Below are 15,316 nucleotides of genomic sequence, written 5' to 3'. Positions count from 1 at the left end.
CTGAATAGACAATGAATCATCCCAAAATTTAGGTGGTGGACTTTAGGAGCAACTGTAGACTTGGGGTTTGCTTTCTTCCTTTATATATATATATATATATATATATATATATATATATATATTTCCTTTTTCTCTTTTTGGGAGTGTGTATGTGTATGCTTCTTCTTTGTGTGATTTTGTCTGCATAGCTTTGCTTTTACCATTTGTCCTAGGTTCTGACTGTCTGGTTGTTTTTTTGTTTGTTTGTTTTTTTAGTATGCTTTTTAGTGCTTGTAATCATTGGTGGATTTGTTGATTGGTTTGGTTGCGCTCTTCTTTTTATCTTTCTCTTTATTACTTTTTAATCTTTTATTTTTAATAATATTTTTTATTTTAATAACTTTTATTTATTTATTTATATTTCTTTCTTTCTTTTTCTCCGTTTTCTTCTGAGCCATGTGGCTGACAGGGTTTTGATGCTCCGACCAGGTGTCAGGCCTGAGATGCTTAGGTGGGAGAGCCGAGTTCAGGACATTCGTCCACCAGAGACCTTCTGGCCCCACGTAATATCAAACGGTGAAAGCTCTCCCAGAGATCTCCATCTCAATGCTAAGACCCAGCTCCACTCAACGACCAACAAGCTATAGTGCTAGACACCCTATGCCAAACAACTAGCAAGACAGGCACACAACCCCACCCATTAGAAGAGAGGGTGCCTAAAATCATAATAAGTTCACAAACACCCCAAAACACACCACTGGTCGCAGTCCTGCCCACGAGAAAGACAAGATCCAGCCTCATCCACCAGAACACAGGCACCAGTCCCCTCCACCAGGAAGCCTACACAACCCACTGAACCAAACTCAACCACTGGGGGCAGACACCAAAACAACAGGAACTATGAACCTGCAGCCTGCTAAAAGGAGACCCCAAACACAGTAAGATAAGCAAAATGAGAAGACAGAGAAATACACAGCAGTTGAAGGAGCAAGGTAAAAACCCACCAGACCAAACAAATAAAGAGGAAATAGTCAGTCTACCTGAAAAAGAATTCAGAATAATGATAGTAAAGATGATCCAAAATCTCAGAAATAGAATGGAGAAAATAAAAGAAACGTTTAACAAGGACCTAGAAGAACTAAAGAGCAAACAAACAATGATGACCAACACAATAAATGAAATGAAAAATTCTCTAGAAGGAATCAATAGCAGAATAACTGAGGCAGAAGAACAGATAAATAACCTGGAAGATAAAATAGTGGAAATAACTACCACAGAGCAGAATAAAGAAAAAAGAATGAAAATAATTGAGGACAGTCTCAGATACCTCAGGGACAACATTAAAAGCACCAACATTTGAATTATAGGGGTTCCAGAAGAAGAAGAGAAAAAGAAAGGGACTGAGAAAATATTTGAAGAGATTATAGTTGAAAACTTCCCTAATATGGGAAAGGAAATAGTTAATCAAGTCCAGGAAGTGCAGAAAGTCCCATACAGGATATACCCAAGGGGAAACACGCCAAGATACATATTAATCAAACTATCAAAAATTAAATACAAACAAAAAATATTAAAAGCAGCAAGGGAAAAACAACAAATAACATACAAGGGAATCCCCAGAAGGTTAACAGCTGATCTTTCAGCAAAAATTCTGCAAGCCAGAAGGAAGTGGCAGGACATATTTAAAGTGATGAAAGGAAAAAACCTATAACCAAGATTACTCTACCCAGCAAGGATCTCATTCAGATTTGACAGAGAAATTAAAACATTTACAGACAAGCAAATGCTAAGAGAATTCATCACCATCAAACCTACTTTACAGCAAATGCTAAAGGAAATCCTCTAGGCAGGAAACACAAAAGAAGGAAAACACCTACAAAATCAAAACAATTAAGAAAATGGTAATAGGAACATACATATTGATAATTACCTTAAATGTAAATGGATTAAATGCTCAAACCAAAAGACATAGACTGGCTGAATGGATACAAAAACAAGACCCATATATACGCTGTCCACAAGAGACCCACTTCAGACCTAGGGACACATACAGACTGAAAGTGTGGGGATGGAAAAATATATTACATGCAAATGGAAATCAAAAGAAAGCTGGAGTAGCAGCTTTCTCATATACTCATATCAGACAAAATAGACTTTAAAATAAAGACTATTACAAGAGATGAAGAAGGACACTACATAATGATCAGGGATGAAGAAGATATAACAATTGTAAATATTTATGCACCCAACGTAGGAGCACCTCAATACATAAGGCAAATGTTAACAGCTATAAAATGGGAAATAGACAGTAACACAATTATAGTAGGGGACCTCTAACACCCCACTTTCACGAATGGACAGATCATCCAAAATTAAAATAAATAAGGAAACACAAGCTTTAAATGACACAATAGACCAGATAGATTTAATTGATATTTATAGGACATTATCCAAAAACAACAGTATAAACTTTCTTCCCAAGTGCACATGGAACATTCTCCTGGATAGATCATATCTTGGGTCACAAATCAAGCCTTGGTAAATTCAAGAAAATTGAAATCGTATTATGTTTTCTGATCACAACGCTATGAGACTAGATATCAATTACAGAAAATAATCTGTAAAAATACAAGCACATGGAGGCTAAACAATACACTACTAAATAACCAAGAGATCACTGAAGAAATCAAAGAGGAAATCAAAAAATACCTAGAAACAAATGACAATGAAAACACGACAACCCAAAATCTCTTGGATGAAGCAAAAGCAGTTCTAAGATGGAAGTTTATAGCAATACAATCCTACATCAAGAAACAACAAACATCTCAAATAAAGAACCTAACCTTACACCTAAAGCAAGTAGAGAAAGAAGAACAAAAAAGCCCCCACAGTTAGCAGACGGGAAGAAATCATAGAGCAGATCATAAAAAAATGAAAAAGAAAAGAAGGAAATGATAGTAAAGATCAATAAAACTAAAAGATTGATCTTTGAGAAGATAAAAAAAATTGATAAACCATTAGCCAGACTCATCAAGAAAGAAAGGGAGAAGACTCAAATCAATAGAATTAGAAATGAAAAAGGAGAAGTAACAACTGACATTGCAGAAATACAAAGGATCATAAGAGACTACCACAAGTAACTATATGCCAGTAAAATGGACAACCTGGAAGAAATGGATAAATTCATAGAAAAGCCCTACCTTCTGAGTCTGAACCAGGAAGAAATAGAAAATACAAACAGACCAGTCACAAGCACTGAAATTGAAACTGTGATTAAAAATCTTCCAACAAACAAAAGCTCAGGACCAGATGGCTTCACAGGCAAATTCTATCAAATATTTAGAGAAGAGCTAAAACCTATCCTCCTCAGACTCTTCCAAAATAGAGCAGAGAGAGGAACACTCCCAAATTCATTCTACAAGGCCACCATCACCCTGATACTGAAACCAGACAAAGATGTCACAAAAAAAGAAAACTACAGGCCAATATCATTGGTGAACATAGATGCAAAAATCCTCAACAAAATACTAGCAAACAGAATCCAACAGCACGTTAAAAGGATCATACACCATGATCAAGTGGGGTTCATCCCAGGAATGTAAGGATTCTTCAATATATGCAAATCAATCAATGTGATACACCATCTTAACAAACTGAAAGAGAAAACCATATGATCATTGCAATAGATGCAGAAAAAGCTTTCAACAAAATTCACCACCAATTTATGATAAAAACCCTCCAGAAAATGGGCATACAGGGAACTTACCTCAACACAATACAGGCCATATATGACAAACCCACAGCCAACATCGTTCTCAATGGTGAAAAACTGAAACCATTTCCTCTAAGATCAGGAACAAGACAATGTTTCCCACTCTCACCACTATTATTCAACATAGTTTTGGAAGTTTTAGCCACAGCAATCAGAGAAGAAAAAGAAATAAAAAGAATCCAAATCGGAAAAGAAGAAGTAATATTGTCACTGTTTGCAGATGACATGATACTATACATAGAGAATCCTAAAGATACTACCAGAAAACTACTAGAGCTAATCAATGAATCTGGTAAAGTAGCAGGATATAAAATTAATGCACAGAAATCTGTTGCATTCCTACACACTAATGATGAAAAACCTGAAAGAGAAATTAAGGAAACACTCCCATTTACTATTGCAACAAAAAGAATAAAATACCTAGGAATAACCCTACTTAAGGAGACAAAAGACCTGTATGCAGAAAACTGTAAGACACTGATGAAAGAAATTAAAGATGATACAAACAGATGGAGAGATATACCATGTTCTTGGACTGGAAGCATCAACATTGTGAAAGTTGGTATACTACCCAAAGCAACCTACAGATTCAATGCAATCCCTATCAAACTACCAATGGCATTTTTCACAGAACTAGAACAAAAAATTTCACAAGTTGTATGGAAACACAAAAGACCCCGAATGGCAAAATCAATCTTGAGAACGAAAAATGGAGCTGGAGGAATCAGGCTCCCTGACTTCAGACTATACTACAAAGCTACGGTAATCAAGACAGTATGGTACTGGCACAAAAACAGAAATATAGATCAATGGAACAGGATAGAAAGCCCAGAGATAAACCCACACTCATATGGTCACCTTATCTTTGATAAAGGAGACAAGAATATACAGTGGAGAAAAGACAGCCTCTTCAATAAGTGGTGCTGGGAAAACTGGACAAGTACATGTAAAAGTATGAGATTAGAACACTCCCTAACACCATACACAAAAATAAGCTCAAAATGGATTAAAGACCTAAATGTAAGGCCAGACACTATCAAACTCTTAGAGGAAAACATAGGCAGGACACTCTATGACATAAATCACAGCAAGATCCTTTTTGATCCACCTCCTAGAGAAATGGAAATAAAAACAAAAATAAACAAATGGGACCTAATGAAACTTCAAAGCTTTTGCACAGCAAGGGGAACCATAAACAAGACGATAAGACAACCCTCAGGATGGGAGAAAATATTTGCAAATGAAGCAACTGACAAATGATTAATCTCCAAAATTTACAAGCAGCTCATGTAGCTCAATATCAAAAGAACAAAGAACCCAATCCAAAAATGGGTAGAAGACCTAAATAGACATTTCTCCAAAGAAGATATACAGATTGCCAGCAAACACATGAAAGAATGCTCAACATCATTAATCACTAGAGAAATGCAAATCAAAACTACAATGAGATATCAACTCACACCAGTCAGAATGGCCATCATCAAAAAATCTAGAAACAATAAATGCTGGAGAGGGTGTGGAGAAAAGGGAACCTTCATACACTGTTGGTGGGAATGTAAATTGATACAGCCACTATGAGAACAGTATGGAGGTTCCTTAAAAGACTAAAAATAGCACTATCATATGACCCAGCAATCCCCTACTGGGCATATACCCTGAGAAAACCATAATTCAAAAAAAGTCATGTACCACAATGTTCACTGCAGCTCTATTTACAATAGCCTGGACATGGAACAACCTAAATGTCCATTGACAGATGAATGGATAAAGAAGATGAGGCACATATATACAATGGGATATTACTCAGCAATAAAATGAAACGAAACTGAGTTATTTGTAGTGAGGTGGATGGACCTAGAGTCTGTCATACAGAGTGACGTAAGTCAGAAAGAGAAAAACGAATACCGTATGCCAACACCTATATATGGAATCTAAAAAAATGTGGCTCTGAAGAACGTAGGGGCAGGACAGGAATAAAGAGGCAGATATAGAGAATGGACCTGAGGACATGGGGGGCAGGTGGGGAAGGGAAGCTGTGACAAAGTGAGAGAGTAGCATTGACATATATACACTACCAAATGTAAAATAGATAGCTAGTGCGGTGGGATAGGAAGGGTGGGAGGGAGGCTCAAGAGGGAGGGGATATGGGCATATATGTATACATATAGCTGATTCACTTTGTTATACAGCAGAAACTAACACAACATTGTAAAGCAATTATACTCCAATAAAGATGTTTAAAAAAATTCCAGAAGCATTAAACATTTAAATATAAAAAATTAAATAATAAAAATGAAGAGTGACAGCTTTCCTCCATTGTTGAGCCCTGATGGTGTGGTGGTGAAAAAGGAAGGCTAGAAGAAGGTGGAATCAGGGAGATGCCCTTCCACCAGGGAACTAAGGGTCTTGAGAAGTCTATTTTGCTGGAAAGTAGGCCTGTTATGGAGAACAATTTCAGCATATTTCAAAATGGTTACTTTCCTCTCTTCTGCCAGAGGTATGAGGTGTTGATTCTATGAAACCCAACTGCCACCAGATTCCTTATAAAGTTGATGGGGAAACTTCTGCTTATATCTTGGAAGTGGCCCATAAAGAACTCTGACAAAGAGCATGTCTCTTTAATATGTTTTGAATAATTTCATCTTTTTTGGTAGGTGTACTAAGAGTCTAGTTACTTACATGGCTTTATTGGTGACACAACAATTTTAACAAAGCAAATAAAAACTGGTATAGAAATATAAAAAAAAAAATCAAGAGTGAAATCTTAGACTACACATGCAACCTAGGGGTGGGGAGATTATCATAACCAAAACAGGAAACACACTTTGCTCTGGAGACGCAGATAGATATAGTTAACTATATAAATATCAAAATTCTTTTTCCCAAATTTATTTGTCTATTGACTTTATTTCTAATATTTCTTGCCAAGAAACAGTAAGACAAATAAATTTGAAAAAATAATTGCAATACAGATAAAGAGTTAACTATCCATAATATACAAAGAACTTTCACAATATAAAAGATAAACAACCTAAAAGAAAAATGAGCAGATAATATGAACAGATAGTTCATAGAAGAGCATATTGATATGGCTGAGAAATATAAAAAAGCTTCTCAAACACATTACTGGTCAAGGAAATGCAAGTTAAAGTACAATGAGATATCGTTATATTTATTAGACTGAGAAAAATTAAAAGAAAAATAATATAATTGCTGGCAGAGATGCATGGATGAGGAATAGGGTAAGGTATGCACATACTATGCTATTGGAAATAGAATTATTGTAGTTTTTGGAAAGCAATCTTGTTACATCCCTTAAAATTTAAAACACACTCTTTAGCCCAGCAATCTCACTCCTGGGAATATACTTTATCATTTGTTAAAACCTAGGTACTAAAATGATTATTGTAGCTATGTGTGATTGCTAAAACTTGAAAATCCCAATATCCCTCAACTTTGAATAAACTACAGTGAATCCCCAGCTACGAATATTATGAAACCATTAGGAAAAAATGAATTGGAGTGATGTCAGCTGACTTAGGGATTTCCGCAAGATATTGTTGAGAGAACAATGCAAGACGCAGAAAATTTTGTATAAGATGATCCATTTTTTTTGTAAAGAAAAGAATGACAAAACATGAATGAGTATGTGGGGTTGATGCATGTGTGCGTGAATAGGTAGATAGAGATAGATATTTACATGGGTATATGAATACAGAGAAATGTATGAATGGTCGCTAACATGTGTGAGTAGAGCAGTGCCGAAGGACAGGCAGAGGAAGAGGGGAATGGAAGAGAAGCAGCAAACAGAAAAGATGGAAAGAAGTCTGCACTAAAAAGAAATTGGTGTGTAGAAGATCTTGTTTATGTTAAATTGTATCTCAATGCATAAAATATCAGGAAAAAAGAAAAGATAGATCTGTATGGTCCCATCTGTAGGAATTCTGATACTATATTTTAAAGTGAAAAAAGCCAGTTGTAAGGACTTCCCTGGTGGCACAGTGGTTGAGAGTCCGCCTGCCGATGCAGGGGACACGAGTTCGTGCCCCGGTCTGGGAAGATCCCACATGCCGCGGAGCGGCTGGGCCCGTGAGCCATGGCCGCTGAGCCTGCGCGTCCGGAGCCTGTGCTCCACAACGGGAGAAGCCACAACAGTGAGAGGCCCGCGTACTGCAAAAAAAAAACAAAAGCCAGTTGTAGAGTATAGTATGCCACTATCCTATTTCAATAAAAACAAATAGGTATTGAAACTAACACAACATTGTAAATCAACTATACTCCAATATAAAATTAAAAAAAAAAACCAAATAGGCAAGTACAACCCTTGTACAGTATACATGTATTTATGATTCTATGAGTTTGTTTCACAAGGAGAATACTGTGAAAGGATACACAGGGGGTAACAATGGTTACTGCACAGTGTGGGGGGGGGATAGTTTTCACTTTTCACTTCTTTGTATTGATTGCACTGTTCCACTTGTCACAATAAGCATGTATTACTTTGATAGCTTTAAAACATCAATAAAGAAAAAAAAACCCTGAAGTAATAATGGTTTTCTTTTTCTCTCCTTCTTTGTTCCTCCCTGAACATCTGGCTTGGAACATAGCCCAGTGCCCCACAAGCTGCCCCATCCTATCCACTTCACATGCAAGCAGACATCTGAGTCCCATAGGTAGAGGGAGTTGAGGTTACCTCCCACAAAAGTCCCCGGAGGTAGTCAAATGCAGGGAATGTGTCTGGATATCTGTGAAGTTCTTGGAAAATTCTGGGCCACTTAAGAATTTGGCTGTTCTAGAGAACAGAGGAACTAAGGATGGAGCCCACAACTCTACTGATTGACACACCCAAGTCTCAGTTCTGGCCTGGCCAATCCTTCCAGTTAAAGCACCTACAATATGATTATAGCTCTATAAAAATATCTGTGTGTGCCTGCAAGGCCAGGAGAGAAATTGAGGAGGAATGAAACCTAGCTTGTTGAGGCTCTATATCTTAACTCCTACAGTCCTTTCTAATACTCTGGATGAGTATTACTTCCATTTTAAAGAGAAGAAAACAGAGGACCAGAGTTTAAGGAACATGCTAAAGCCTATATAGCTGGTCAGTTGTTAGGTTGAAGCTTGTGAATTGCTAGTCTAATTCTAGATTGTTTTTTCCTGCTCTCTTTTTTTTATTGTGGTAAAATAAACGTAATCTTTACCGTTGTAACCATTTTTAAGTGTACACTTCAGTGGTATTAAGTACATTCATATTGTTCCATCCACCTCCAGAACCTTTTCATCTTCCCGAACTGAAACACCGCCTCCATTATCACTATTTTTTAAATATAACAGTCTTGAGATATAATTGACATACAATTCACCCATTTAAGGTATGTAATCCAACATTTTTTTAGCATGTTCGTAGAGTTGTACAACTATGATCACAGTAAATTTTAAAACATTTCCGTCACTCTCAAAAAAACCCCTGTACCCATTAGCGGTCATTCCCCAATTCCCCCAGCCCCTAATCTACTTTCTGTCTCTTTAGATTTGTCTATTCTGGACATTTCATGCAAATGGAATGATATGATAGGTGTCCTATAATTTTAGATTGTTTTTGATCTACAAAATCTCTAATAGTTAGGATGTAGTTTTTGGCTGCTACAACAGAGGCCCAAATAATAATGGTTTAAACAAGTGTATTTCTCACTCATGTCAATGTTCGGGCTGCTCTCTCTCATCAGTTTAGGCTCCTTCTTTCATATTCTCCTGCCCTCTCAGGTGTTGTCCTTGTGTAAATGGACCAAGTCAGTTGGCCATCACTTCTGCTTTTTAGTAATGGGAAGGAGAGGAGATGAGGGCAAACATCTACCCTTTAAGAACATAACCCTGAGGTTGCACATTTCAGCCTTGTTTACAGCTCACTGGCCAGAGTCTGGTCACATGATCACACTCAGCCTTACAAGCAAGGCTAAGAAGTATAGTCTTGTGCCCTTCTGAAATTCCCTGACCATGGAAAAATGGGAGAATAGATCCTGCGGGAAACTTAGTGGTCCCTGCTACACTGGGAAGAGGGCTTTCCAAAATTTGAGTGTGGATCTGTCTACCTGCAAAGCTCATCATCTTATCCTGAACCACAATAAAAATGGTTAGGATGCTACTTGAGGTGAAATATTTTTATTTTTCTCACAGTTTTCTATTGGGCAAGAAGCTCATTCCTAGGAGGACCTCTCTGAGGGTCATTCATCCTGCTTCAAACTCATTCCAACAATTTTCCCAAGGCCACAATGGATCACCTGCTGCCTAAGAGGTAAAACATAACAAATAAATGATATGTATGTGTTCATATATATATATTACACATGCACACACATACAGGTACATTTATAAGAGGCTCTCTGCTACCTGTGAATCTCCAAAGACAGCTGCTTCATAGGTGATACAAACTGGAAGTTTGAGGGTCAGCGTCTTCATAGGTTGGAAGGTTGGGACAGCAAGGGAAGAGAAGTTTTCTTGCCCCTTAGGCCAGGCATGTGTCTGGAGATAGCACTGGCCCAATTCAGGCAAGGGCTGCCTTGGTGTGTGTGTTGGGGGGAAGGGAGTGACGAGAGGGTGGTCACTATAGACTTCTGGGCACTACTCAGTGGCAGATGCCTAAATCTCACCATCTGAGAGTCATTCCTCACCGTGGTTATTTTTCCTCCCAAGGATGGAATGTTCTGGAAGATTTCATCCAACAAGCCATGTCATTTATTAGGCAAAACCTTCCTATACAGGACAAAAGGTGTATTAGCTTCAGCACTTTCATATTTTTACTGAGATATATTTGGCTACAACTGTTATTTTAATGTTAAGTACAATTTGAGGAAGTGCAATGTTTTATATTAGTATTAGAGGAGTACAGGGACTTTCCCATTTCTTAAACTCCAATATTGCTGAATACAATTATAATACAATTTTCACTACTCAGCCATAAAAGTGAATGGATGGACTTGGATGGTCTTATGCTAAGTGAAATAAGTCAGGTAGAGATAGACAAATACTATATGATATGTGGAATCTAAAAAATACAACAAACTAGTGAATATAACAAAAAAGCAGACTCACAGAGAACAAACTAGTGGTTAACCAGTGGGGAGAGGGAAGGGGGGAAGGGCAAAATAGGGTAAGGGGGTTAAGAGGTACAAACTATTAGGTATAAACTAAGCTACAGGGATAAATTGTATAATACAGAGAATATAGGCAATACTTATAATAACTGTAAATGGAGTATAACCTTTAAAAATTGTGAATCACTATACTGTACACCTTTAACATACAATATTGTACATCAACTATACTTCAATTAAAAATTGTAATACAACTTTCATCCCTTTGAAGAAAGCATTTATATAAGTAATTTGTATTTAAAATAGTTAGAAAATACAGAAAAATAAAAAGATAGAAAAAAAGGAATAAATGTAACCTGTAACTCCACTTCCCAAAGATAATGATCAAAAGTTTTGGAGTATATTTTCATTTCTTTTAAGCAACATTCACATAAATATAAAGGTATTTGTAATAAAATTGAAATATGAGATATCTTTATTGCTGAATAAACAAGAGTCTGGTAAATGGACGCAGATGGAACCAAATTGAAGAAAAGTCCAAGGAGAGGCCAACTCAAAAGGCCTAAAGGATTTTAATTTCAAGTCATGGGCTTTGGGGGAAAAAGTAACTAATCAAATCCACCATAAGTCCTATTGCCAAACAAACAGAAATCTTCTTTAGTATAAACAGTCGGGAAAAAAGAAAATCACCAAGCACATGAAAAGATTCAATAGTCAAAAAAAGGGTCTATTCTGAAAGAAACATTTCCCAATGAAACAAACATATGACATGGGAGAAAACTTTTAAGCAAAGTTCCTAAGATACATTTTCAATGGACTTGCGAGGTTATTGCATCTATGAAAAGATCGCATCATGGAAGGTTGTGTTTTAATTTGAATTACAATTACAAAGCCCAAATTTAAAAAGGGAATGCCCCCTAATAAACTACTGGATCTGGGAATTGAGATTTCATGGCTGTAAACATCACAAAAGGAGAGACCACATGCTGCCTGATGGAAGGACACACAATCACTTATAAAGTAGTGCTTCCCCAACCCCAGGCAAAGGAATATGTTTGGGGGGAATGCACTCAGCACCTCCTGTAGGAAACTACAGGACAAATAAATTGCTCAACAAAATAAACTTCAAGGAAGGAAGAAAGAAAGAAAGAGTGAGAGAGCAAGAGAGATGTATCAATCAATATCAATGGCAACGTGTGGACATTATGTGGATCTTGTCTCTAGCATTTATGAGACAACTGGAAATTTGAACACTGACTAAAAATTTATCATATTAAATAAACACTGCTAATTTTTTAAGATAATTGTTTGGTTTTTTAAAAACTATCTTTTAGGGACTTCCCTGGTGGTCCAGGGGTTAAGAATCTACCTTCTAATGCAGAGGACGCAGGTTCGATCCCTGGCTGGGGAATTAAGATCCCACATACCATGGGGCAACTAAGCCTGCGTGCCACAATGAGAGGGCCCGCGTGCTGCAACTACAGAGCCCATGCGCTCTGGAGCCCACGCGCCACAACTAGAGAGAAGCCTGAGCACCGAAATGAAGAGCCTGCACACCACAACAAAGAACCTGCATGCTGCAACTAAGATCCGATGCAGCCAAAATAAACCAATAAATAAATAGGAAGGAAATTTTTAAAAAAACTATCTTTTAGGGGTAACTACTGAAATGTTTATAAATGAAGTGAAATGTCTACGATTTGATCAAAACAGTGGGGAAGGGAAAGTTAAGGGATGGAGATGAAACAAGAGTGGCCAGCAGTTGATACCCATTAAGCTGGATGATGGGCACATGGGGGGCTACTATGCTATTCTCTCTACTTTTGTGATGTTTGAAAGTTACTAAAACAAATTGCTCAAAAATTGCGCTAGAAACATGAGCAAGAGGTTGGGTATTCCAGAAAATCAAGTCAGTGACTTAGATCATTGCACAGGAAATTCTCCCAGAACTTAGAGGAAATGGAAAAAGATAGTACGAGTGAAACTACATGAAACTTAAAGAGACGTGGGAGATGCAGTGTGAACATAAAATCAGAATTCCAGAAGAATGCACAAACAGAACCAACAGGGGACAAGCAATAAACTTCATTAAAGAACATGTCCATTATTGGTTTCTTCTCTAACAAGTTATTTAGCAATATTTTATACATCCAAATACACAGAGATTTTAAAATTTATTAACTTCTAACATTGTGTATAGTTATGGAACATGTTCCATATGATTTCTATTTTTGAAAAAATTTTGAGGCTTGCTTTAGTGCCTAGAACACGAACAGCTTTTAGAAACATCCTTGAGTGCTTGTGAGAAATGTGTACTCTCTAATTGTTGGATGTAGAATTCTAAACATGCCCTTTGGTCACTTAACCTTGCTTAGCTTTTGTCTGCCTGACTTATCAAAGGGAAGTATTGGAACCTCCCACTGGCACGTGGACTTACCAATTTCTTCCTGTAGTTCTGTCCATTTACACTGCATAAGTTTTGAGGCTATCTGATTAGGTGCATGTGCTTAATATTGACTCCTCTTTGTAAATGAACCTTCCTATCCTTTTTTTTTTTTCCCCCTTTTGGTTATGCTGTGCAGCTTGCAGGATCTTACTTCCCCGACCAGGGCTTGAACCCAGGCACACGGCAGTGAAAGCACTGAGTCCTAACCACCAGGGAACTCCCAGAACCTCCCTATCCTTAACAATTTTTTTTTTTTTGTCTTAGGATTTGTCTGAAAATAATATAACAGATGGTTAGTATTTGCCCCATGTGATTTTCCCCCATTCTTTTACTTGCAATTTTGCACATCCTTATGTAAACCAGTCTCGTGTAAACAGTGCTTCTAAACATATCTGTGGTGAAGGAACAATTGGTTTTTGTTTTTCCCAATCCATTATAGGTCAAAACTTTTGTAAAATATACCAAAAAATAAATTTCTAGAATTAAAGACATGCAAACTACAAGCCAGATATTTTAGTATTGGATTCAACACACATAAAACTATAAAACTTTTATAGTTTCTAAGCCACTATCAACTTCTGAACATAAGTTGCTTCAGCCTTCAACAATCACAGCCACACTTTTGAGCCCAGTGTTGTAAATAGCATATTATCAGGATTTTGTTCTGTTATCTGGCCTAACAAACTATCTTTTAATTGTCAAGTTTAGTCCATTTACAGTTAGGCTTGTTATAGTTGGTACATTTGGGCTTGTTTCTCTCATCTCTGTAAGTCTCCTCTCTTCTCCCATCACCAAGTTGATATGGCCTGGAATTATAATTTGAGCACATTATGGGTATTTTTTCTTTCCTTTGGCCTTCACTACATTTTAATGACCAGGTGTTATAGACTGTTTGTGTCCACCCAAATTCATCTGTTGAAACCTAATCCCCAGTGTGTTGGTATTAGGAGGTGGGGCCTTTGGGAGGTGATTAGGTCATGAGGTTGAAGCCCTCTCTAATGGGAGTAGTGCCCTCATAAAAGAGCCTCAAAGAGCTTAATCTTTTGCCCATTCCACCACGTAAAGACACAGAGGGAAGATGGCTATCTCCAAATCAGGTCCTCACCAGATACCGAATCTGCCATGCCAATATTTCTGGCCTCCAAAACTGTGAGAAATTTTTTGTTTCTAAGCCACCCAGTCTATGGTTCCCTGAGAGCAGCCATAAAGGACCAAGACGCAAGTTCACCCAGATCTTTACTGCTCACCTTTCCCTCAGTTATCTTGTACAGTACTTCCTAGGTTTGTTTTTCCTCATATTTAAGTACTTCATCCAAAGTACTTACATGGGGGCCTTTGAGTGGCTAGACATAAAATTCTAAGTTCAAAGTTCTTTTTCTTCAGTCCTTAAAAAATGTAACTCCACAAACAGGGCTGCTGTTGGAAAATCTGGTGTCCATGGGTTCCCAGCTTTAAACGGCTTCGTTTTTGCTCATTCTCTCTGGAAGCTTTCAGAATTATTTTTGTCTTTGTCACTCTTAAGTTTTACTATCCAGCAGTGAAGATGAATGGACTACATCAGTTATGTACCAACATGAAAGAATCTCACGAGTAAAATGTGACAATACATACACCTTTTACATAATGTCCCAAAACACGCAAAACTAAACAGTAAATTTTTAGGGATGCATATATATGGCAAAATTGTGAAGAAAAGCAAGAAAAGGATAAACCCAAATGGGGATGTACCAGGAGAGAGGCCCATGGGGTTGGGGGTGGCAGGGCCTTTAGTACTGAAATGTGCTGTTGTCCCAACTGGGGGTGAGAACATGGGTATTCTTTTTTAAATACCTCACATATATTTTCCGCATGTATATAGTGTAAGGTAAGACATTATCACCTTGTAACTGGATGCCTAGCAGTGGCTCATAGGTCAGGATACTGGGAACAGGAAGCAGCAGGTTGAACACCCTATGGGAGTGGCTGTGGTGGTCACTATGGCTGAAACTGCCAGAGACAAACCAGGGACAGAGATGGGGATGGAGGAGTTCT

At 37.5% G+C, this 15,316-nt stretch overlaps 1 protein-coding gene across 7 annotated transcripts in view; it reads right to left on the bottom strand.

Annotated features, from left to right (window-relative positions):
• Positions 1-4,762: 4,762 nt before the first annotated feature.
• Positions 4,763-15,316, bottom strand: part of SLC23A2 (solute carrier family 23 member 2) — a 161,691-nt gene continuing 151,137 nt past the window's right edge. For 6 of the 7 annotated variants that reach the window (XM_089896589.1, XM_089896593.1, XM_089896590.1 and 3 more), the window contains one exon: positions 4,771-7,921. In XM_089896589.1, coding sequence (XP_089752715.1) covers positions 7,584-7,921 — 338 coding nt within the window. In that variant the 3' untranslated portion in view covers positions 4,771-7,583. Of the gene's footprint in view, positions 7,922-15,316 lie in introns of all 7 variants that reach the window. The other variant, XM_089896595.1, reaches the window with a different exon arrangement.

Source organism: Delphinapterus leucas, chromosome 15, assembly GCF_059928025.1.
Source record: "Delphinapterus leucas isolate spDelLeu-1000000601 "Yukka" chromosome 15, BTC_Dleu_Yukka2, whole genome shotgun sequence".
Lineage (NCBI taxonomy): Eukaryota > Metazoa > Chordata > Mammalia > Artiodactyla > Monodontidae > Delphinapterus > Delphinapterus leucas.
Note: the sequence above shows the minus strand (reverse complement) of the source record. Positions and strands in the feature narration are given on the sequence as shown.